At 41.2% G+C, this 23,723-nt stretch overlaps 1 protein-coding gene across 4 annotated transcripts; it reads right to left on the bottom strand.

Annotated features, from left to right (window-relative positions):
* Positions 1–6,340: 6,340 nt before the first annotated feature.
* Positions 6,341–16,510, bottom strand: il2rb (interleukin 2 receptor, beta). 4 transcript variants are annotated; one of them, XM_076265909.1, is made up of 11 exons: positions 14,308–15,461; positions 13,973–14,093; positions 13,245–13,378; positions 12,794–12,914; positions 12,206–12,281; positions 11,928–12,015; positions 11,685–11,818; positions 10,727–10,931; positions 10,394–10,496; positions 10,187–10,277; positions 6,341–9,569 (listed from the first exon to the last, which is right to left on the bottom strand). In XM_076265909.1, exons 3-11 carry the CDS (start codon positions 13,354–13,356, stop codon positions 8,820–8,822), a joined length of 1,680 nt encoding a protein of 559 aa, XP_076122024.1. In that variant the 5' UTR covers positions 13,357–13,378; positions 13,973–14,093; positions 14,308–15,461; the 3' UTR covers positions 6,341–8,819. The 4 variants fall into 4 exon arrangements, with proteins under 4 accessions (XP_076122024.1, XP_076122022.1, XP_076122026.1 ...); XM_076265907.1 differs by lacking the exons at positions 13,973–14,093; positions 14,308–15,461 and adding an exon at positions 16,064–16,510; XM_076265911.1 differs by lacking the exon at positions 13,973–14,093.
* Between the last annotated feature and the right edge of the window lie 7,213 nt (positions 16,511–23,723).

Below are 23,723 nucleotides of genomic sequence, written 5' to 3' on the forward strand. Positions count from 1 at the left end.
TTTGTGGGGTTTTTTCTCCACAGCTGTTCTTAACCCATGCATCTCTGTCATTTTTCCAGTGAAGTTTCCAGTCAGTGTTGCAATATGTTGTCACACACACAAAGATACCTCATCTACTCCTCTTGTCAGCCTAACCAGCAGAAATGCAAAGGAGGCACTCTTGTGCATGTGGGCTTTGTGACATATAATGTATGCAAGCTTTGAGCAAAACATTTTATCTGTAATGACTAAAAAAAACTCTTCATAGTGTTCTGTACCAACCATATTTGTCCATAATTAATCATTAACATTTCAAACACAGGGGTAATTCAGTGTGATTTATGGTCTTAATGTTAATGTAAATGTTTTTGTGTCTTTATGCTTCTTCTTTTCTTTTATTTTTGCTTTCTTTCTATCTTGGCATGACATCTCTTAACAAAGAAAACCAACGGAAGCTGGTTGGCAGTAGGACTCTCACATATAAATGTCAGACCACACATTAATACACGTAACATACTCACTGAGGTCCAGGCTTTCTCATCCCCCCCGCCCCCCCCGCCCACAAACAAACACACACACGCACACACACCTCCACCAACCACACACACACACACACACACACACACAACAACAACAACACCCGCGACAAAAGCCCACACAGATACACACACAAGGACACAACACACACACTCCCAAACACACACACACACACACACACATCCACGGTGACACACACACACACACCGACAGAAGCACACACAAATACACCCACAAGAACACATAGCATACACACATTCCCAAACACACACACACACAATAACACCCACTGACAAAAGCACACATATATTCACCCATAAGACGCGTGTAACACGCGCGCACACACACACACACACGCATGCACACACACACACACACACACACACAGAGCAAATAAAAGAGGTGGGGGGATAGCCACAATTTTCAAGAACTCTTTTCACTGCAATCAGTCGTCATTCGGTGACTTTACTTCATTTGAATATCTCTCTTCTCCTCAGATTTTATTACTGACAATTTACAGTCCTCCAAAACATTCAGCTAAAGTTTTTCTTGAAGAGCGAAAAAAGGTGAACTGCTATCAGTCATTTGCATAGAGTTTGACTGTCTTATTATATCAGGCGATCTAAACTTGCATGTGGATAATCCTGAAAACAATTATGCCAAGGAATTCATTGCACTAATCGATACTTTCTCCCTAACACAGCAAGTACAAGGGCCAATACACTCTCTCGGCCATACCCTCGACCTTGTTATCACAAAGGGTCTCGATGTCTCTACAGCTGTTAAAGACCTGGCCTTATCTGATCATTTCTGCGTGTTCTTTGATGTGTCTATGTCCCCACACACTCAAAACACAGCTATGATGGTAAAAAGGAGAATCATAAATGATCAGACAAGTGTTCTCTTTGAGCAAGCACTTTCACAAGTCAAGTCAACTGTCAGACTCTGTAGAAGACTTATTTGATCACTTTAATGCAAAAATGGCAAACATTATGGATGACATTGCTCCATTACAATTCAAGAAAGTTAAGGACAGACAGAAAGCACCATGGAGGCAAAATCCAGCAGTTAAATTTCTAAAAAGAGAGTGTAGGAAGACTGAAAGAAAATGGCGTAAATACAAACTTCAGATCCACTATGAAATCCATAAAGAGATGCTCCGCACATATAACTGAAATATGCAAAGCAAGACAGTCTTTCTTTTCTAACATTATCAATAGAAGTTCAAATAACACTCGTACTCTATTTTCAACTGTTGATAAGTTAACAAATCCCCCCTCACAATTAGCGCCTGAACTTCTCTCAACTAATAAATACAATGAGTTTTCATCTTTTTTTAAAGGTAAAATTGACAAAATCAGACTCAACATATCTGCTCAATTACTAATTCAACAACCTGAACTTCAAGCAACAAACAGAGGGAAACTTAACTTGATGTCAGAGTTCAGCTTGATAGACTACAAAACACTTGAAAAAACGGTACAGAATCTCAGCTCTTCCACATGTGTATTAGACACTCTGCCTACCAATTTCTTTAAAACTGTTTTTAGGCAGATATCCTTCAAATTGTAAATGTATCACTGCTGTCTGGCACTTTTCCTAAGTCACTGAAAACAGCTGTTGTAAAGCCACTTCTCAAGAAGAATAACCTGGATGCCTCCATGCTAAACAATTACAGGCCCATATCCAATCTACTTTTTATTGGCAAAATTATTGAAAAAGTAGTCTTTAATCAATTAACCACCTTCCTAACTTTAAATGGGTATTTTGATTACTTTCAGTCTGGTTTTCGGGCAAATCACAGCACTGAAACAGCTTTCATTTAAGTTTCCAATGAAATACGCCTCAACACAGATTCAGGTAAAACATCAGTCCTAGTGCTACTGGACCTTAGTGCAGCATTTGACACTGTTGATCACAATATTTTACTACACAGACTAGAACACTGGGTTGGATTTACAGGCATAGTTATCAGCTGGCTAAAATCATATCTACAAGAAAGGAGCTTCTTTGTTGCCATCGGAAACTGTACCTCAACACTAACGTCCTTGACCTGTGGTGTTCCCCAGGGGTCGATCTTGGGGCCACTATTATTCAACCTCTATATGCTTCCACTTGGACAAATCATCCAAAATAATTTGATTTCATATCATAGCTATGCAGATGACACACAAATTTACTTAGCTCTGTCACCAAACGACTATGGTCCTCTTGAATCTATGTGTCAGTGTATAGAACAAATCAACACCTGAATGTCTCAAAATTTTCTTCAGCTAAACAAAGACTGAAGTAATTATATTTGGTAAAAAGGAGGAAAGACTTAGGGTTGCCACTCTCCTTGACTCTCCTACACACCTTCTCGTCCTCTCAGGTCCCAGGTGAAAAACCTGTTAGTAAAACCTACTGTTAGAACTAAACATGGTGAAGCAGCTTTTAACTGCTATGCGGCTCAGCTCTGGAACCAACTTTCGGATTACATCAAAAAGGCCCCAACTGTAGCCAGTTTTAAATCTAGTCTTAATACCAAACTGTTCTCAGATGCTTTCTGCTAACTGCGCCGAATTACAAATTCTGAATCTGCCTTGATAATTATTCTACCTTGTCTTTTATTACTTGTTTACTACTTTTGCCTTTGTTTTTGCTTATTAATTATTATTTATTTTTACATTATTTTACCTTGTGTTTTATGTTTTCTTTTTTTATGATCTTTACCTTTTAACTATTCTTTGACCATATTGCCCTTTATGCTTTTATTTGTTATTATTGTTTGGTTTTGTTTAAAGCACATTGAATGAGATCTGTGTATAAAATGCGCTATATAAATAAACTTGACTTGACTTGACTTGACTTGACACACACGCACACACAAAATGTCAAATCCCTTCCTGTCTTTCTAAGGGGTCTGGGAACTACACATTCATTTTCTCGTATTTGAAACGTGGTTTACGAATGCCCAGAGCCTTTTATTGGGCTTTATTGTAGCGAATGTCTATCAAATGCGTCTGTACGTAGCTCATAACTGCTTCGGTGTGTCGTCATCGTCTTGCTGTCCCCCCTCCGTTCTGTGATTGGTTCCTTCGTTGAGGTGAAAACGAAGTCCATGGAATCCAGGCTGCCTAGAAAACCCAGGCTAGCTGAAATTAGCATTTCATTTAAGTTAATATTATGGCTGTGGGCGTGCGTGCGCGTGTGTGCAACTGAAAATGTAACTGATAAGTTAAATCATCATTAATGGTAAGGTAGGGTAGAAGTTATTTTGCATGTGTAGATCTCAATGAGATGAAGTTTGGCGTTAGCCAGGCTAAATTTCAGCTGAAATGCTAGCTCTTAAGTAGTAGTTTATATGTTATTTTAAAAGCGCATTGACAACAGTCATATTGGCGGGTGCACAACGCACCATCCTTCTATTATCCATGAACGCACACCAGCACCATCCTTCTATCATCCATGAATGCACACCAGCGCACGTCCATGCAAAACATTACAAATTGCACAATTACAATGGGAAACATAATTACAATAAAGATATTACGAAATACTGTACATCTCTATTTACCATCATTTGCAAATTGGTAATGACGGTTAAAAGTGATTAGGGTATTGGCCCCAGCTGTGGCGCAACTGGCTGGGGCACCTGCACCGTACGCCGGCGACCCGGGTTCGATTCCCGCCCCGTGGTCCTTTCCGGATCCCACCCTGCTCTCTCTCCCATTCGCTTCCTGTCACTCTCCACTGTCCTATAATTAAAGGCATAAAAAGCCCAAAAAATATACTAAAAAAAAAAAAAAAAAGTGATTAGGGTATGGAGCACAGCTGAAGACGCACTGTCAGGAGATATAAGTAACTCCTCTGCAGGATAAATGTTGTTTTATTCAGTCATTTGAACAATATTAGGGTAAGTGTTGCTTTTTCCAGCCTATGTTTTCGATGGTAACCCATTGTCAGACATTGGTAGTATTTTAATTATGTATTTAATTACTTTAACATATTTTGTAATTTGTTTTTTGCAGGATTGGAGCACATTTAATGTAAATACTTTGAGGGATTGTATGTAAAGTATTTCAAATACTTAAATACTTCTGTAATTTTTGTAATTTTTGTCTAATAAGCCACAATTGCATCACTCAGTTAAATATACCTATAACCATGACAGCTATGCTTATCATAGTCTAGGAGCAAAAGGCGAGAATCTTGGTGAACCTGTTTTTGTCGGTTAAAGTTTTTTTTTCTTTGCTGTTTCTTGTTGCCTAGGGGTTTCTCCACAAGAATAGGGTGGGTGCCCAATGATATCCCTTGGGTAATTCCCTATATTCAGCTGAAAGGAAAGTCAAATGAGGGAGCCAAAATGGTCAACATGGGTTGTAAACCCAATTTTTTTATTTGTGCCACCAATTTTATGTCACCCTGTAGACAACATAAAAGCATTAATATCTGTCTTTTCTGTTTCATCATCTCCTTAGAACATTGAAAGTTGAAAAAAACTTCAGGAGCTTGAATTGTCAGGTGTGTCAAATGCTACAAGACTAAAATGTAATTTTGTATATTGGGACACCTTGTCCGCCATGTTGCGTGTCATGTATGTAGGCAATATAGGCATGCATTCATAGCACAAAAAGGGAAATGCAGTTCAGTTTAAAAACAGGCCAACCTGTTAAATTTGTCGTACATTCATTGGTTAAGGAAATGATGGTGGGTAGTTTGGTATGTTACAGTTGATTCCACTGTTTCAAAGTCTGCTTCTTGTCAGTTCAATCATTGTTTACATTGATATGGGACGCTGATTATATTTTTTAACAGATCTACTTCATACCTGACTCTCGCCAGATGAATTTCGTTCCGCCTAGCTCCACTCATCCATCTGGGATCAATCCATTGGAGAGGTGTTTCAGAAGGCTGGGCCTTATCAAAAATCCTTGCATATGTTTGGATAAGCCACTTGTCCGTCATCTATTGACGTGCTACTTCAACCACTCACATTTAAGCCAACCCGTGGCGCTGAGAACAGTCTCACAGTCGCTTCTACGCTACATCACATCTATGAAACTCCCGCCCTGCGTCCTGATTGGCTCTACCATAAAATCTGGTGCCGAAATCACTCTCAACGGAAGCGATCCCAGATGGATTTTTCACATCAGTATTTTGTATTTTATGTTGTTACATTTTATGAGCCAGCATTTGTAGTTTGTAACAAAATAGTTTTTGATATATTTGTGCCCACCTCTGCCCATTGTCAGTCAATAGTGAAAGTAACTTACTGCGAATAACTGTCATGTTGTTGACTGACACCATGGTGAAGTTAGTTTCACTTTGCCAATGAGTTCAAATAAAATACGAGTGCAAATGTGTGAAGGCTATGCTAGGTTTTAGTAAAGCACGGTTTAGGGGTCTCGCAAGCAGCCTCCTTAAAATGCACCGTTGACTGTCAAAATACCGATGCATTCTTTGACGACACGCTTCGCACCGTTAAAGGGAATGACATATGTCATTCTCATTGGATTAAATGATGTTACGCCCCAAACACACCCATGACTGATTAAGAAACCTAGGAACGCCTTGTTGCGCCATCCGCTCGATGTTTGATCACGGAAACACTCCCAATGTTGACTGAAATTTGAATAAGCTTTTGACTAGTGACCATGTGCTTTAGAGTGTCATGATAGGGCCCTGTAAGGCTCTAGAATGAGGGTCAGAGTGCTTTACTGTTCATTCTTCGATTATAAATGCAATGTTACATTAATTTCCCCTTGGGGAAGTATCTATCTATCTATCTATCTACATACATTTTATTTGACCATCCCAATGACACATTGACCACACATGAAGGTATTATCACTTTAAAGCTTTACTCAGCATAAAAATATATGTCAATGACAAAAGGATTACTACAGTCATACTGAAGTTATACAATTTAAAGGAACCATATGTAAGATTGTGGCCAAAACTGGTACGGCAATCACTTTCAAATTACTGTAGAGCGGTGTATCCCCCCCGACTCGAGGTTGCCAACACGGATGCCGAAACACTACTGACTTTGTGATTACTGGATAGGTGGAGGGTGGCACATCAGGCCAAAACACAACATTAAATGACAAAACACAACATCAACATCAGTTGAGGGCTGCAACTTCACTTTTTAAATGACAATATCCTGGCCGGACTACTGTTGTCAGTGATATAAGTATTTGAAATGAACATGATTCCTTAATGTCTAGTGACATATTAGGGCCATTTTATGATTAATTGAAATACATTTCTTACATATGGTTCCTTTAACTTTCATGAATAGTATACAGACTGAGTTATCACAAATAATGTTCAATATGGAAAAAAGGGTACATTTCACCAAGATAACAAAGGAAGTAAGAGATAATTTTTCATTGAGCAATAAATCTTCTGTTCTACTACATTTCTTGTTTCTCTAAACATACTGTACACAAACATAAACACTTGTCTTCTGTAGCATTGGATTAAAGCGCAGTGTTATCAGTCTTTGAGCAGAGCTTATTTAGAGCCTGTGCAGTGACTGATACTTAAATTCAGCAGCTATTTAAAGTATTTAAAACTTTCACAATTGCTTAACAGTTTAGTAGCCTTTATTAATATTGTATTTGTACAAGTCAGCTCATGGCATAATACTATGACATTACATTATGAATCATAGTCAGTATTTACAAGAAATTGTGACATTATTAAAAAAAAAAAAAAAATCAACATAATACTGATTATTGCTGTGTGTTTTTTGATGTTTTTTGAAAATACAAAACCCTCTTTTAAAAGCAAACATCAAACCCCATATTATTTGTTTTTTTAATGTATTTGTTAGTTTTCTTTTAAATAATTATTTTTATGCATTCTTAACACAGCAGGCAATGTACGCTGAAGCCTGAAGGTGCATGACGGTTAAGGCTCAAGTTGATTTAATTAGTAAGCAAAATCATTTTGCTAATTTAATACCTTGTGCACAACCACACAACCACACAAACTGCAGCTATATAAACACCCATAAATCTGAGGAGAGGCTGGAAAACCAGTTGTCACTAAATCATAGAATTCACTATAGGTGCATATTTACATTACAGAGCCTACTTGAGTGTCTTACTGTAATGGAGCATAAAACCTATGGGAACTTCCCTATCTTTTAGGAGACTTGGCCATGTGGCTGTCACAGCCACAGCTTGTCTATGAACAAGCAAGGTAAAAGTCGAGGTGAAAAGGGCATCAAATGCATTCCACTACAGAATACAGAATATCCTTGTGTCAAAGAACCTACAAAAGAGATGCTTGTCTGCACAAAGGCTACCAAATCTCAAACAAAGTATACACATATTTTGTTTAAATGAATTTTAACAGCACAAGGGGAGTTACATGCCTTTTTGCAGAACACTATCAAGAAATCACTGCAAAAAATCCTAGAATTCAAAATCTAAGTGAGATAAATAAGCTTAAATCAAGTGAATATGTACTTATTTTTCTAATATTAGCTTATTACAATACATTTTTGCACTTGATTTAAGTTTTCTTTGCCTTGTACTAAGTGAAAATCTTCTTGTTCTATTGTTCTTGTACTACCTTATTTTAAGGTAGTACAAGAAACTTTCACATTGCAAGATTTGCCAACAGAACAAGAAGATTTTCACTTATAACAAGGTCGGTAAGGTATAATAACAGTGTAAAAAAAGTGAAAAAATGTGTTGTTATAAGCAAATATTAGAAAGATAAGTATATATTCCCTAACCTGACTCTCGCCAGATGAATTTCGTTCCACCTAGCTCCACTCACATCCATCTGGGATCGGTTCCGTTGAGAGTGATTTCAGCACAATATTGTATGGTAGAGCCAATCAGGACGCAGGGCGGGAGTTTCATAGATGTGACATAGCGTAGAAGCGACTGTGAGACTGTTCTCAGCGTCACGGGTTGGCTTCGATGTGAGTGGTTGAAGTAGCACGTCAATAGATGACGGACAAGTGGCTTATCCAATCTTATGCAAGGATTTTTTTAATAAGGCCCAGCCTTCTGAAGCACCACTCCAATGGATCGATCCCAGATGGATGAGTGGAGCTAGGCGGAACGAAATTCATCTGGCGAGAGTCAGGTTATATATTCCCTTGATTTAAGCTTATTTATCTCACTTAGATTTTGAATTCTAGGATTTTTTGTAGTGAACGAGAACTTATAATAGCTTAAAACATGCTGGCTCAATGTAGGCATTCCTTCAATGTAGCATTCCTTGACACTAACTAGCTAAAGATAATGTTCCGACGCCTGTAATGCCATTGCTTCAATGCCTGTGATGTAATGCTCCTAGATGGACTTGTTACTATAGGTATTTTGCATTTCTTTTACTGTCAGATACCCACTGCCACAAGGCTGAATTACCATGGAGGCAGATCTGGCCAGGCTGGCCTCTGGTGGTGAAGGGGTGTAATTGCTTGTTGTTACAGGAGCAGTATCTTCACACTCCATGATGGTTGACATCAACTCAGGGGGTCTCAAAGGGGAGCTTAAAGGGGCCTGAATGGGGATGGGAATTCCTAAGCTTTGGAGACGCGCAGTGAAGCTGTGCTCCTCTTTCTGCCTCCTCCACTCCTCCTCCTCCTCCTCATTCATCCCCCCTCCCTCACTCACCTCCACCCCAAATCCCGAATCTGGACTCAATGGTTCCCCCTGGGGATTGTGGAGGTCTGGAGCTTCTGTGAAATGGAACTGCTGAATCTGCTCCAGTCGCTCGTACGATGTACCGGAGGTTCCGGACGTGTCGGCTTTGGGTATGTTCCCGCCAGCCTCAGGCGGGTACGTGAAGTAGATGGGGCAGGACTCGATGTGCAGTAGGCCGGGCTGGGACTCGGAGTAGAAGTAACCCATGTTGGAGTAGCAGGAGGACTGACCACTGCCTATATAGTCCTCGCCGCTCTTGCCCCCCAGAGGCATGAAAGTGCCTAGGGCCAAGTAGGGCTCTGTAAACAGCATCGGGGTCACCTCCACTGGAGAAATGCTGTCTGGGGGCTGGGTAGCAGCAAATGACTCGGGGCCAATCATGGGGTTCAGCCACTTCTGTGGAATAAGAGATGATAAAAAAAATGTATAAAAATAAAAACTACTCGATAATACATGAGGAAAGGAGGGAAATGAGACACAATCATATGGAGAGACAGTGAGAGAGCAGGATGGGTGGTGGTTTTCAATGATGAACAGATGAAAAAGAAAAAAAGAACAGATGAGAGAAAAAAAGGAAGAAGAAAAAAAGATGAGAGGTTTCGAAAATGGACTCGAAAATTAGGTGTGAAGTGTAAGTGTGTCTCGCCAAACACCTGACCCACCTAAACAGCCAACCGCAAGAGTTTCTTGGAATGGAATATATGTTTTAGTGGGTGCTTGTCTGCAGGTGAATGTGTGTGTGTGTGTGTGTGTGCATCCGTTACTGGGTAAAGTTGGAAGGTACAGACAAACCACATAGCTTTCATTTCTTAGCAAGACAAGAATTCTATCTGTGGTAAAATACACGCACGCACGCACACACACACACACACACACACTCAAATGACACACACCATTAATTCTTCTTGGATTGATATTAACACATTGCATTGTACACTGTGACTCATGCAAATTAGAGCCCCAGGTGTTTTTTCTGAGAGCCGAGCGACTTGCTGCAGATGGCGTCAGCCTACCTGAAAGTCCCCTCCGTGAACAGTGTGGAGTGGCTGGAAGTATCTGGACGGGTCTGGGATGTGTTGGCTCTTCATCTTGAATCTGTTACAGCTGTAGAATTTTTTTATTTAAGGCACTGTCTTCAGCTCGAGGTCGACTTTATTAAGTTTGATGGATTTGTTGGGGCAAGGGCAGGGGAGGGGGAAATCAGAGGGAGAGGGACTCACCAGCTTAATGTGCGGACTTTTTTGTTGCAACACAATGTCATCGCTACAACCAAGCAAAGTCCTCCACACACTAGACTAATTTTCTTGACCGGGAGAGGCAGACCTAAGATGGGCAAACACACCAAATAGTGTCACTAAGTTTTACTATTAGCATTTGTAAAGCTCCAGCACATCTTGTTATACACACTAATACCAAATAAATTATTATTATTAATAATAATAATATTATTATTAATAATAATAATAATAATAATAATAATAATTGTAGCAGTAGTAGTATTAGTACTAAGTAAAGTGCTGGTAATAATGTTAGTGCAGTAGTGGCTGTTTTACGTTGGAGAGGTGGGGTTGGAGGTGGAACTCCCACATCAGATGTCCAGGTGAGTACAGGACCCCAGTCACTCCATGTGCCCCTGTAGGAGCTCCTTTCCGCAGTGATGAAGGGCATCACCCTTACCCTGGCCTGGTACCTCACCCCCAGGTGCAGCAGCGGCCCCAGCTGTTCCGTTGTCTCCGTATGGTTCCGGACCCGGGCAGCCTGGAAGAGGGAAGAGACGAAGAGGAGGAGGAAAAAGAGAAGGGGGAGGAAGAGCTTAGCAACACAGCAGGTTGATGTCTGGGGAGAAAGGATGATGATGATGGAAATGATGAAGATCATTAGATAGAAATAGAGAGCAACATACATATGTATTCTGCATTGTGTTGACTGTGTAGTTCAGCTCCACACTAGCCTGTGTTTGAACCCATAAACCTGAGTGGCAGCTGCGCCAGCAAGGAGGCTAAATCCAATGGCTGTTAGTGTCTAACACTGACAAGCCCCTTTAAAGCAACCCAATGCAGAACTTTTACCTTAAAATAATTCATTAATGCTAAACTGACTTATAATATGGAGAATGAATGAAGTCTCTGACATAGCCAATGTGCACCCAGAATTCTTGCACTGTGTAAGGTTGTTGATCGGGTAGGATCATGACCCTTTTAGTTGGTTTTTGACTAAATGGGTACCTTCTCATCACTTAAATTGTGTTGAATATGTACGCCTCCAAACCCCACTCCCATCTGGGTCACAGTACCAGTGTAACCTGCGTTGGTGTTGACTGTGCGGTTCAGCCTGCACCAGCCTGGACTCAAACCCATTAACCTGCTGCACCATGGATTGGGAGGTTAAAACGCATGCTTGCTAGTGTCTTGCTAAATTTTTAAGCTGGAGAGACATATTCACTGCGTAGTACCTGCTGACTACCGTCTCTCTCTCTCTATCACACACACACACACACACACACACACACACCTCCCATGGCTCATCTGCCTTTTTGAACTGTCGCTCAAAGATGAATTTTTCCATTGTCCTGGGCTTTTTGGGTCCAGGGCTCCACGATAAGTTACCCCGGGCAACACTCGGGATGTCAGGAGGCCGCAGCTTGACTGTAACACAGCAAGATAAGACGACTTTTTGTTATTATTGAATAGATATGTGTGTGTGAGAGAGAGAGAGGAAGAGAGAGAGAGAGGGAGAGAGAGAGAGAGTACTTACTATTCTTTGAAAAAGTGTAGTTGGAAGATTTCTCAACTTTGCCTTTACACTTAACTTCAAGGGCTGCTATGTGTGTAACACTGTAATCCTGTTTCAAAATTATACACATGAAACAACAATTTACAGAATTATTCTCAAACAAACAATGTTTTTGCACAGTGACTCAACCAAAGTATTCTACTAAAGCTAGTTTTATTGGAAGACACCACAAAAAGTATATAGTATATATACTCTTTTGATCCCGTGAGGGAAAAAGTGTCAATAGAAGACCCGCTTGCCTTGTTGTTAAACTGAAGATGGCAGCCTTTGTAGCAATGATCTTGACCCAGAGACATCAATTCACATGAAACACTTCTGATATAAATAAATAAAAAGAAAACATTTGAGACAAACCCTGAAGTCACTCAAGTGTCTTGCATTTTCACACATCATTGTGGTGGTGAGGTAAGAAATAGCATCCGTTGATGTGTCGCCATATTGTTTGACAAAATAACTTCACAACACGAAGCGGAGCTACTCACTATTGTAGATTCATACACATTGTTATGTTTACTATTTACAGTTTCTTGATAGCATATTGATAAAGACTAGTCACTATGTCTATTGGGACAGAAATATTAACCTTAACGCCAATCAGAAAAGAGTGTATTTTCAATTGAGAAACCAGTCTCAGATATCCTTTTCATCTCAGGCACACATTTTTTATATTTGGCTAAACATCACACTATACAGTACCTATGTCTCTGTTGACATCACTTGCTAAAACACCCAGTGCTATCATTGTTTTGGGATCAAAAGCACATTGTTTGAATCCAGTTAATTTGATTGCATAAACATTTGGAGTCTGAAGTGAAAGTCAGTCTTACTCTTTGCCTCGTTTGGTCGTTTTGGCCCAGAGGATGCATTGATCTTTGACTTTCTCTGATTTGTTTAAACAGTTCCACACACAGCTGACATTTCCCAAGTAGTCGTTCAGACAAGAGAGATCTGCGCAATGATAGAGAGAAAGAGAGAGAGAACAATAATGGAGGGGCTCATTTTCCATTTCAAGGACTACACCCTTGTGATGACAAGTGTCATGATTCAAATGGACAGAAATTAGACTAAGCATGAGATTAGTCTGGACGTACGGTACCATGCTGAAGTGTTAGGCACTTGTAAAAAATTTTTTTGTGAGAATGCTTGATAATGATGCTTGGCAATACACGTTCACATACAAGTTATCAAGGCAAAGCAACAAAATGACATGTTTGATTGGTTTTGCTAGTTCTGCCTGATAGACTATGTTTTTTCTCTGGGTTACTTCACTTCACTCACCCTCCTGTTGATGTTGTGCCTGATGAGTCATCCTTGCCAAGAGAAGAAGCTGCAGGAGGAGGAAGAGGAGATGAAGAGGAGGAGAGAGGGAGGGCTGCCAGGTGCCTCCCATCAAGACGCTTTCTGGATGTTTACTGTGAGAAATGGAGAGAATCATCTGGTTTTAAACACACTCACAGAAGCCTTTAATCAGCAAAGAGACTTGGAGATTTGTTGTCGTAACAGTGGATGCAAGGAATGCTCCTGTTGCCATTATCAGATTTATGATTTCAGTGGTTTTGCTATATTTTGCAGGACTTAAACTTGTAAATAAATAATGGTGTGATTCATTGCAGAATTTAATGCAGTCCGTGTGAATGTGCGCCCACCGCAAAAAACATTTCACACCATGACAAGTACACCAGTGTTACTTAATTTTAAAGCCTTGTTAATATGATAAACTTCAGAGATCCCTATCACTATCACAACCGCTGCTGCTGCGGTTAGAATTAGACATTCTCAGAATTAGCTCGGACAGATAGTGCATGGGTTTGGGTAGGATTTTTTGGGCCTGATCTCAGCTAGTTAGAACACATGTCATATTCTCCTGATAGAAACAGAGGACAGATTAACATCGACATGACATCAGATAAGGCTGTGGAGAAGGATATGCATAACCACTTCCCCAGCCGGCCTTCTGATCAGAATTTATTTGTTAAATTGTTTGTTTATGTCCTATGCGTATGCACAAATCCAGCTAGTAATCCAGTCTCCAAGTGATGCTGGTTTAGGTCTCCAGGTGTAATTGCCGGTGCGTCAGGATACTGAAGTTGGAGGTCATGAACACATTCAGCTATATACTCCTCCAAGCTGCAACGCATCACAGGCAGCACACACAAAGGGTAAAATACACCCACATTCTCTCGGCAAATAAAAAGGTCTACTCTAACAGATATCAATTAAGGAAATGCTCATTGAGAGTTAAAATTAATACACATAAAAAGATAAACCTAGGATCTAAAAGACAACACATGTTGAACATCAACAAATAGACTGGTTGCTCAAGACAAGCTAAACGTTCTACCTGTGTGTTGAAGGAATCGTTTTGTTTCTCTATCCAATCATGAGCAGTGCTACCTTGATGTGTGATGTGGAGCGAAATGCTAAGAGACAACTCATTGTTCCTGTCAAAAGTCACACCTCACTCCCCTCTGGCATGCGCAGGGTCAGCCCCAGTCGTCATGGAGATAAAAAGAACTGATGATGACCTCAAACACCGCTGGCTTACCTGTGGTTTAGTGGGGCGACTCACTCTCATGCACAGAAAAAGACTACAACCTGCAGCAACAGACACATGAGGGGCCCTGTATTGGGAAGCAGCTAACTAACACTCTCCCCTCAAATGAACAGATCTTGGAGCTGTCTGTCCGAACAGAGTCCATGTGTGTTGTGAAGGTTCACTAAACAGTAGCGCTAGTGTGGAGTCAGCTGGACCCTGTGAAACTGAGCTCTAGCCTATCAGGTGTACAGCGATGTGCTGAGTTCAAGTCATGGGTTTGACAACGAGGATGTCTGTACAGCACTATGAGATGTTTTGGAGAGGGGGTCAGCTTGATGATTTAGGCTATTTATTTTGTATAGTATCCTCAGGAGCAGTGGACATCCCGGTTCCAGAAAGTAAATTCCTGCCATAAAGTCTTTCTACCTGTGCACTTAACACAGGTGATATCACTAATTATCTGATCTATGGCTGCTAATTAGGATGAGCTGGTTTACTAAATAATTGGATCAAATACTTGGCAACTTGGAATTTTACTTTCTGAACCCGGGACGTCCGCCAGGAACAATACTGTCAAATCTCCCAGGACAAAAATCTTTGAACTGTCAGATAGGCGTTAAAAAGGAATTCTGTCAACCAGCCCAAACCTTGGTGTCCGAAATCAAGTAGTAAAACCAGAGAGGGTTAAAGCGGAGCAGTAATCAATATCTTTATATAACTGAGTGAGAAGCCATTTTCCTTACTCTTGACTAATCTTACACATCTAAATTCTAAATGAACACAAAATCAGGCAAAATGGAGGGGAGATGTGGAAAAACAACTAAGTAACTACGTTTCTATTTTAAACTGTTGAGACATCTACATGTCTATATGTGACATCAGGAGTACACAACATACATACATTTTCTTTGCGTAAACTTTGAGGCCTCTACCCTCTGGTCTACAGAAAGCGTGCTTAAGTCAGCTGTGAACACTCCCTCACACTGTGCATAGAGTTCATTATAACATGTTGTGAGACAGTTTTCACGGTGTATTATCGACAGCACTAATTTAGCAATGACTGCTGGCTTACACACACAGATGGTCATGTGTGGGCGGGTGAAACTCTCAAGAGTTTCGAAAGGGTGGCAGTGGTGGGGCGGGGGGCAACAGGGGGGCACATCTGAGCAATTATTTCACCTAACTTCTTACACACATCTGTGGATCATGATGGTGCAACCTTGATGATAGATCAATCGACACAAAGACACACACACACACACACACATATACACTCACAGACACACAGACACAGAGTGACAGCAAGCGCTCATCTTCTTTATGCTAAGAGACTAATGCCGTACGTCACTGGCGATTAACCTGAGTAAACATAAGCAAAACAGAACACACTTGACGCAAACCACCTAATTGAGAAGCCTGTGTTGCCAGTAGGTTTTTTCCAATTAGTCAGACGTGTCTTACAGCATCACCATCTGAAGTCATGTCTTCTCTTGTTAAAGACGTCGGAGATGTATTATGTCTGACCTGAGTCAGCTATGCTGTACAGGGTATAAACACTCACCCTTCATGCGCAGGTTAGATCAAGCACTGCCCATCGCAACCGTCCAGGACACTGTTGTTCAGGTGGTCGCTGTTCGTCTCTCTCCCTCCCTCTTTCTTTGTTCTCTCTTTCACTCACTCTATCTTTCTTTCTCCCTCTCTCTGTCTCACTGTCCCCTTTCTCTCACTGACACTCTTCCTCTCTCTCTCTCTCTCTCTCACTCTTTCTCTCTCTGCAGTGAGGCTCTTCCTTTTCTGTTTCAGTCTCCCCGTTTAAGCATCACTTCTACACTATGTGGCAACACAGCTGCCTGTCAGTCTGAGCCCCTTAGTCCAGGTCTGCACTCCCCTCGGTCTCAGGAGTGTGTGTGCTTCTTTGACCAGTACTGTGGTGATATTTCTGTGACTTGGTCACACCACATGCTTTCACAGGGGGGACAGTTGCAGGCAGGAAGAAGAAAAAAGCATGAAACAAACAAACAAAAGTCACACTCACAAAAAACACACAAATACACACACACACACACACACACACACACACACACACACACACACACACACGCACACGCACAGCTGAGAGTGAAGAACCATTAGATGCCTGGCCCCACGCAGTGTAGAAGACCTGACAACTAGTAGCATGATTAAAAAAAGAGATACGATGAAGACCACATCCTGTTTCAGTCAAGCCCAAAACATCAGCTTATTCTATCACATTAAGAGGCCCGCCCACCATACCTAGTGACTCCAGAAATACTGCTTTCACAATGAGCAATATTGGTTGAAATATTATAAGATGTCATAAGATGTGGTTGGCGACAACAATGCCAAAGAAATCCACATGCAAAGCCATCACTCAGTGCTGCAAAGGTGGCAAATACATTTTATTAGTGGCTTTCTGTCAGACAGATCATATCTATTTATACTTAGAACATAAAAAAATGCTTTTAGACGTGATAATTGTTGTCTTTCTGTGAAATGGCACAGCTAGAATCTATTTCTTGACTAAAGGTGACTGGGTGCTTAGAGATAGGTGAGTGTAGTTGAGACTATAAATACATGTAGTTCAGATTATATTTCTCTATCTACACCCTTGTACAAATTAATTGAAACAAATGAATTACCAATCATTTCATAAGATAAAAGGCCCCTTGAAAGGAAACATTTCCCATTCTTTTCTTTACAGGAAAGTGATAAATCAATTTATTTAAAGTAAATTTGAGTGGTCTGGTCTCAAGCCTGGTTCATTTCAGGTGCAATTTCAACAATTATTGCATCAGCCAGAGCCAGTCTTACGGAGCCCCAGAGATGTCATTGCAAGATATTTTTGCATCGTGAGAATGTGCACACGTTTTACTAAATCGTGCACATGTTTTACTAAACAGTGGTCTCATTTTACTAGATTGTGTGCACAATTTAGTATACTGTATTGTGTGCTCATATCTTGCAATGACGCCTCCAGGGTTATGTACTGTCTGACTTTCAGATGATCACATGATTAGCTTTCACACAGCCATCATCTGTGATGGACATGACTCTTAGGAATACAGTATATAATGCTACAGACTGTGAAGAACACACAAAAAAAGACCTATAGAGACATTGCAGTATTGCAACTGTCAGCCATGTGGCCAATCTGAAGGAAACAAAATCCATTTTTCCAAACTGCAAAGAAGATTATGGTTGAATCAGGAAGACAGCACCATCCTGATTTTACTCCAGAAAAGCAAAAAATGACCCTTCCAAAACAAGTTGCATAACAAGTTAATTGGAATTTAAATGGGACAGGAATTGATATTTGTTTATGCAACACTTGCAGATCTTAGAAGCAGGCAGAAAAGCATGAAAAAGCAAATCCCAACAAAGCCAATGACAGAAAGATGACATAACCACAAGAAAAGGAGAAAAGTGATATTCAGTAAATTAATTTTTTTGCCCAGGATGAGGGAAGAGCAGGGATGGATTACTGCACGGGCCTACCGGGCCCAGGCCCAGGGGCCCAAGGGGTCAGGGGGCCCTGAAGCCCAAGCCTTTGCATGGAATCATTGCCTCAATATCAACAAATCAGGATGTAGGCTATGAATCTGATTGAATTTAGTATTGGCCATCCCCAAAATGCACCAGAATACAGGAAATCACATCAAACAAATTAAAAAAATTCTGGGGGAGGACCCCCAACCCCCCCCTCCCACATATACGACAATAAGTGGGGGGCCCTTAATACATCTGGGCCCAGGGGCCCAAAAGTTCATAATCCCCCCATGGGGAAGAGAGAAATCTCCCACGCACACACAAGAAGATGCTTTGATGATGTTTCCGTTACAGCATCAGAACCTTAGTCAGTTAGTGAGTATCACAACAGAAACCTAAAGTCTGGTCCTAGCCAAGCGTCAAAGATGGTAAACAACGTCATGATCCAAAATAACATAATTCTCCAGATCTCAACATTATTTGGAATCTTTGGTCAATTAGCAAATGTCACCTTAGTTGAATGGACTGTACGCTTAAGAATAAGCTTATTTAGACACTGCTTCAAGTCTGGTACAAAAATCATCAGTGATACCATATTATACCGTCCAGTTTATATAATATACGAATTGATCGTCATAATGTATGATTGATCGTCATTCATGGAGAGATTTACCCTGGAAATCCAGAGTTCTCGCGAGAGCACAATGGAATTGCCTTCTGCGAGACACTGAGCAATGATGCATGTTACTTTTACCCCTTGCATCCCGGGGAACCAATCAAATCGGCGTATCTGATATATGCGGGCCAGAGGCAAGTTTAACTGATGACAACAGCGCTGCAACGTTGGAGGTCAGTAAACATTGGTCGTAGTGTTATCCAATTGTGTTGAAGTCTGAAATCATTCAGAGTAAACATTGGTCTAGTGTTATCCAATTGCGTGCAGTGAGTTTTTCAAATGCATGCTTGGTGCCGCCCCTCGAGTTGGGCCATTACATTGTTCGTGGCCAGACCCTTAATCTTTCTAGATTAACAGGGTATGAATTTTCCAGGCTAGGAGAGATTTGCATTCAAAGACATATTGTTGTAGCCTGGCGGGCCATCCGATATCATTGAAATGTATAGTCTGGAATCGAACAATTTACCTCGCTTAATCCAAGGGGCGGGCAGAGAATTGTCTTTCAAACTGCCTAGGCATGCAATAGGCCAGCGCTACGACCATATCCGTATCCGGTTGGCAAAACGGCAAATACATCCTTCTTCGAAAGGAATGACTTAAGTGCATTGTGTTGCTCAACTTTCAAAGAAAAGCACAAGTCCAACTCCTCCAAAGTTGACGCCAACGCCGATTTAAACAACGGCTCTTCGTTCGCCATAGCCACCTTCCTTGTTGTTCACAGTCGCAGGACTGTCGTTATCCTGTTAAGCCCGCCTTAAGACTCTCTAACAAAATAGAGCGCTGTGATTGGATGACGTCCACGGCGTCAGCCAATAGAAATCCCTATGGTTTGATACTAGACGTACAGGCTGAGCAAATTAATTTGCCGCCGCTAGGGTGCATCTAGATTTCTAGGCTAATATTGTTGATAAATAGGGATATCCATCCTGTGGCCACCATCAACCACCTCTTTGACTGTTTTTGCAATGACGGTTGGCATGTGTTTCAGTGGGGGTGCTTGCATAGGCATCATTTTGAAGGTGTTTTGTGTGTGTGTGTGTGGGTGTGTGTAAGGTGAAGGGGATGTGTCTATGTTGTGACACAGTATTTCAAAGGTCAGAGGCACTGAGGGGGCGAAAGAAAGCATGTTGTGCAGCTCTGGAAAGCCAGTCAAGAGACCCAGAGCTTCAACTACTACCATCAGGGTTGTTAAAAGGGCGAATATGTGTATACGTGTGCATGTGTGAGTGTGTGTGTGTGTGTGTGTGTGGGGGGGGGGGGGGGGGCTTTTCCACACCTCCAGGTTATCTTGGGTCTACCTCTCCTGTGCCTCCCCTCGGCTGTCCAAAAGAGGCTGGTTTTGGTGATATCATCAGGGTCCTTACAAAGAACCTAATAGGTCCTAATTATAAATAATGTACTTTGTGGCCAGAATACTTATTATCCTCCTCACACTTTAAGGGTAGAAGGAAGAAGGAAGTTTTCCGCATTTTGTTATGTCTCAGACTCATCTTAAAATGGATTCAATTAATTTTTTTCCTCATCAATCTACACACAATACTCCAACACTCCATAAAAAAGCAGGTGTTTGGAGTGTTTTGTAAATTTATAAAAAAAATAAAAGACTGAAATATCTATTTACATAAGTATTCAGACCCTTTGTTATGACACGCTCTGGTGCATCTTACTTCTATCATTGGTCCTTGAGATGCTTCTACAACTTGATTGGAGTCCACCTGTGCCTAAATGAATTCACTGGACATTATTAGGAAAGGCACACATTTCTTTAAATAAAGTCTCAGTTGATGGTGTATGTCTGAGTGAAAACCAAGCCATGAGGTCGAGAGAATTGTCCGTAGACCTGCGAGATAGGGTTCTGTGAAAACACAGAACTGGGGAAGGATACAAGAAAATTTCTGCAGCATTGAAAGTGCCCAAGAGCATGGTAGCCTCCATCATTCTCAAATGGAAAAGTTTGGATCAACCAACAGTCTTCCTAGATCTGGCCGCTCAGCCAAACTGAGTAATCCGGGATGAAGGGCCTTGGTCAGATATGTAACCATGGACCCAATGGTCACTATGAATGACATCCAGAATTCCTTTGAAAGGATGAGAGAAGCGTAAAGAAGGACTAACATCAGTGCAGCTCAGTGCCTGGTTTCTTCCACATATGCCATTGGGAGTTGTGGCCAAATAGTTTAGTCTTCGTTTCATCAGACCAGATGATTTTACTTTTACATCTGCCGTTTTATCAGACCAGATGATTACTTTTACATCTGCCTAGGGTCAGATACAGGACAGTAAGGTCTGTATACATGACAAATGCATATGATAGTCAGGTGTAGAGAATAGGACATGGTGTTTAAAGCCACCTGAGGTGAAAGAGGTGGGATGATTACATATCCGGTATGATAATGCATTAATCCTAATTTAGTCTCAGAAAGTTCAAATAGTCCAGCGTTGGAATTGTCCAGGCCAAGAGGGAATAAGAGTTGTCAAAGGGCATGTGGTGGTTCGGCAGTACGGGCCAGGAATCCGGGCAGAGTTGTCATAGGGAGGTGATGGGTCGCTAGGCTGTACGGGCCAGGTATCCAGGTAGGGGGACAGTAATAGGCGATGATAGGGCAGTCATGGGACTTCAGGTTGAGATGGGTGAGAAGAGGGCCAAGCACCCGGATGGCCAGTCACACAAGGACTCAGCAGGGTAGTCCATTCCAAAAATCCCTTAAGTGGGTGAAGTTCCACACCGCACCATACCTATGGGAGGCAGTAAAGAGGTATGTTTTAAGTCTAGACTTAAAAATAGGGAGGGTGTCTGCTAGTCGAATTGAGGAAGGGAGATTATTCAAGAGGAGGGGTGCGCGATAGCTGAAAGCTCTGCCTCCTACTGTAGTTTTTGAGATTTTTGGAATTACAAGAATGGAATTGTCAGTCAATAATGAAAGTAATTTACTGTGTAGAACTGTTTTGCCGTGGACTATGACAACATGGTTAAGTTAGTTTCCCTTTGCCAATGAGTTCAAATAATAAATGAGTGCAGATGCGTGTAGGCTATACTCTGTTAGGTTTTAGTAAAGCATGGTTCAGTGGAATACCTGTTCCATACGGTCTCACGTGCAAGCAGATTCCTTCAACTGTGCCTCTGACTATCAAAACACAGATGCACTGTTTTGTTACACTGCTTGCTGTTAAAGGCAGGGCTTTACACAAACATTTTTTTCCAGGAGCACTTGTGCACCTTGTTTGTTGGTGCAAACAAGCATGCATGGAAGTCTGGAGTTGCAGCGTTCTACCCTTGAAAAAAAGAGGAGTATTACGGGAGGTTTTGTCCCTGTTAGCTACAGCAATATTTTGCATATTGCAGCCAATCTGTCAACTGGGCTAAAAGGCATGTTACCTTTCCTTCTCTAAGTGCATTCTCAGAATCTCATCCTTTTCCTCCTATATCTGTTGAATTTGGTGGATTGAAGAAATTACTTTGCATCTTGGCTGGCTAGTTTAACTTTCCGCTTTTTCTGTGCGCCCTTGAATTTGATAGAAGTCACTAGCGGGAGGTGATGGGAGGTCGATGTTGCTGTGTATTTGGTAGACAAACATTGACGGTCTTTCGCACAAGTGCGCCAGATATTTTTTTGCACTTGCACGCCATCATTTTTACTCGCATGTGCCAGTGAAATGGCGCACTGTGGAGCCCTGGTTAAAAGGAATGACAGATGTCATTTTCATTGGTTTAAAGGATGTTACGCCCAAAACACACCCATGACTGATTAAGAACAAGACCAACCTTTTTGCGCCAGTTTGATAACAAAACCACCCCCATGTGGACGGGACAAACCCCGAAATTTGTTTAAGCTATTCGCCAGTGACCATGTGTTTTAGATCACCAAAATATAGCCCTCTGTTTTTATTTACAATTTACACACCTGCAACATTATATATATATATATATATATACATATATATAAATAAAACTCACCCTATACATAAACTACCCGCTGCCTCAAGCCACTTGTACAGATACAATGACTTTAAGTTGAAGGGATGAATAAGACAGAAAAACAGAGAGAAAGAGAAAGAGAAAGAGTTTCAAGTAGACAAAGCATAAGAGTAGGCCTATTTGTGTGTACGTACGTGTGTAGCAGATAAAAAGAGGCCTGCTTGTGGCTTTGATCTCTGAAGTTATTTCTGGCCAAGGTTAAGTTCATGACAATATCAGCCCTGGTGATGGTTTACACTGTGGTGTGTGGTTATGGAATGAGCTGTCATTGCACGTCAAGATCACTAAGCATCACAGTACACCCTATAGACACTCATCTCAGTAACACTGTGTAAAAACTTAAGAAACACTGGTTTTAATACAAGCCAAATTGAAATGTTGAGTATATTTTTGTGAGGTAAGCTTGGCACTAAGTGGTAGTAACAAAGAAATAACACAACACAACATGCTGTGAAATGAACAAATTCTCCATACATAGTTATTCATCATACATTTCATTATTTTTGACAACAAGGATCCAGACAATAGTGTGCAGTCATTATTATGACCGCCGCGCAGCGAAGCGGCGGTCATATAGGTTTAGTCAGATTTTAATTTTTTTTATTTTTCGCATGTCCAAATTTCCGTCAAGGATTCCCGGGACACTGAAAGACCGGGGTAGACGAAACTTGGTGGGCATGTAACCCCATATGGATAGCATGGAACCATCGTTTTTCGTTTTGATCTGTAGCCCCCCCGCTGTACTGGACCCCCCGAAAGGAGGATAGGGCAGACACAGTTTTCTGTGAATATCTTGAGAACCGTATGGCCTAGGATGACCAATTTTTTCTGTATGTTTGCCTCCAGGGGTCATGTTAACCCATTCCATGTGCACACATGTGCATAAACAGATACACACGCACACACATACATTCACAGTAATCATACGTATGACACATACTCACACAGTAGACATATGTACGCATGCATGCACATGCACAAACACACATACGCAAGCAAACACACAAGCACACACACACACACACACATAAACATAAACGTGTACACGCACACATGCTCACA

This window comes from Alosa pseudoharengus, unplaced genomic scaffold, assembly GCF_046254945.1.
Source record: "Alosa pseudoharengus isolate Yale_2024_CS ecotype anadromous, Long Island Sound unplaced genomic scaffold, YU_APseudo_1.1 YU_APseudo_1.1_scf_4, whole genome shotgun sequence".
Taxonomy (NCBI): domain Eukaryota; kingdom Metazoa; phylum Chordata; class Actinopteri; order Clupeiformes; family Clupeidae; genus Alosa; species Alosa pseudoharengus.

Bases quoted from the DNA above. Each gene is read 5' to 3' on its own strand.
- il2rb (XM_076265907.1), bottom strand. From the start codon at position 13,356: ATGGGAGGCACCTGGCAGCCCTCCCTCTCTCCTCCTCTTCATCTCCTC. The intron at 10,932-11,684 runs GTGTGTGTGTGT...TCCCTCTTCCAG, and splicing joins AGGCAGATGAGCCATGGGAG to GCTGCCCGGGTCCGGAACCA. The intron at 10,497-10,726 runs GTAAAACAGCCA...TGCCCATCTTAG, and splicing joins TCCAACCCCACCTCTCCAAC to GTCTGCCTCTCCCGGTCAAG.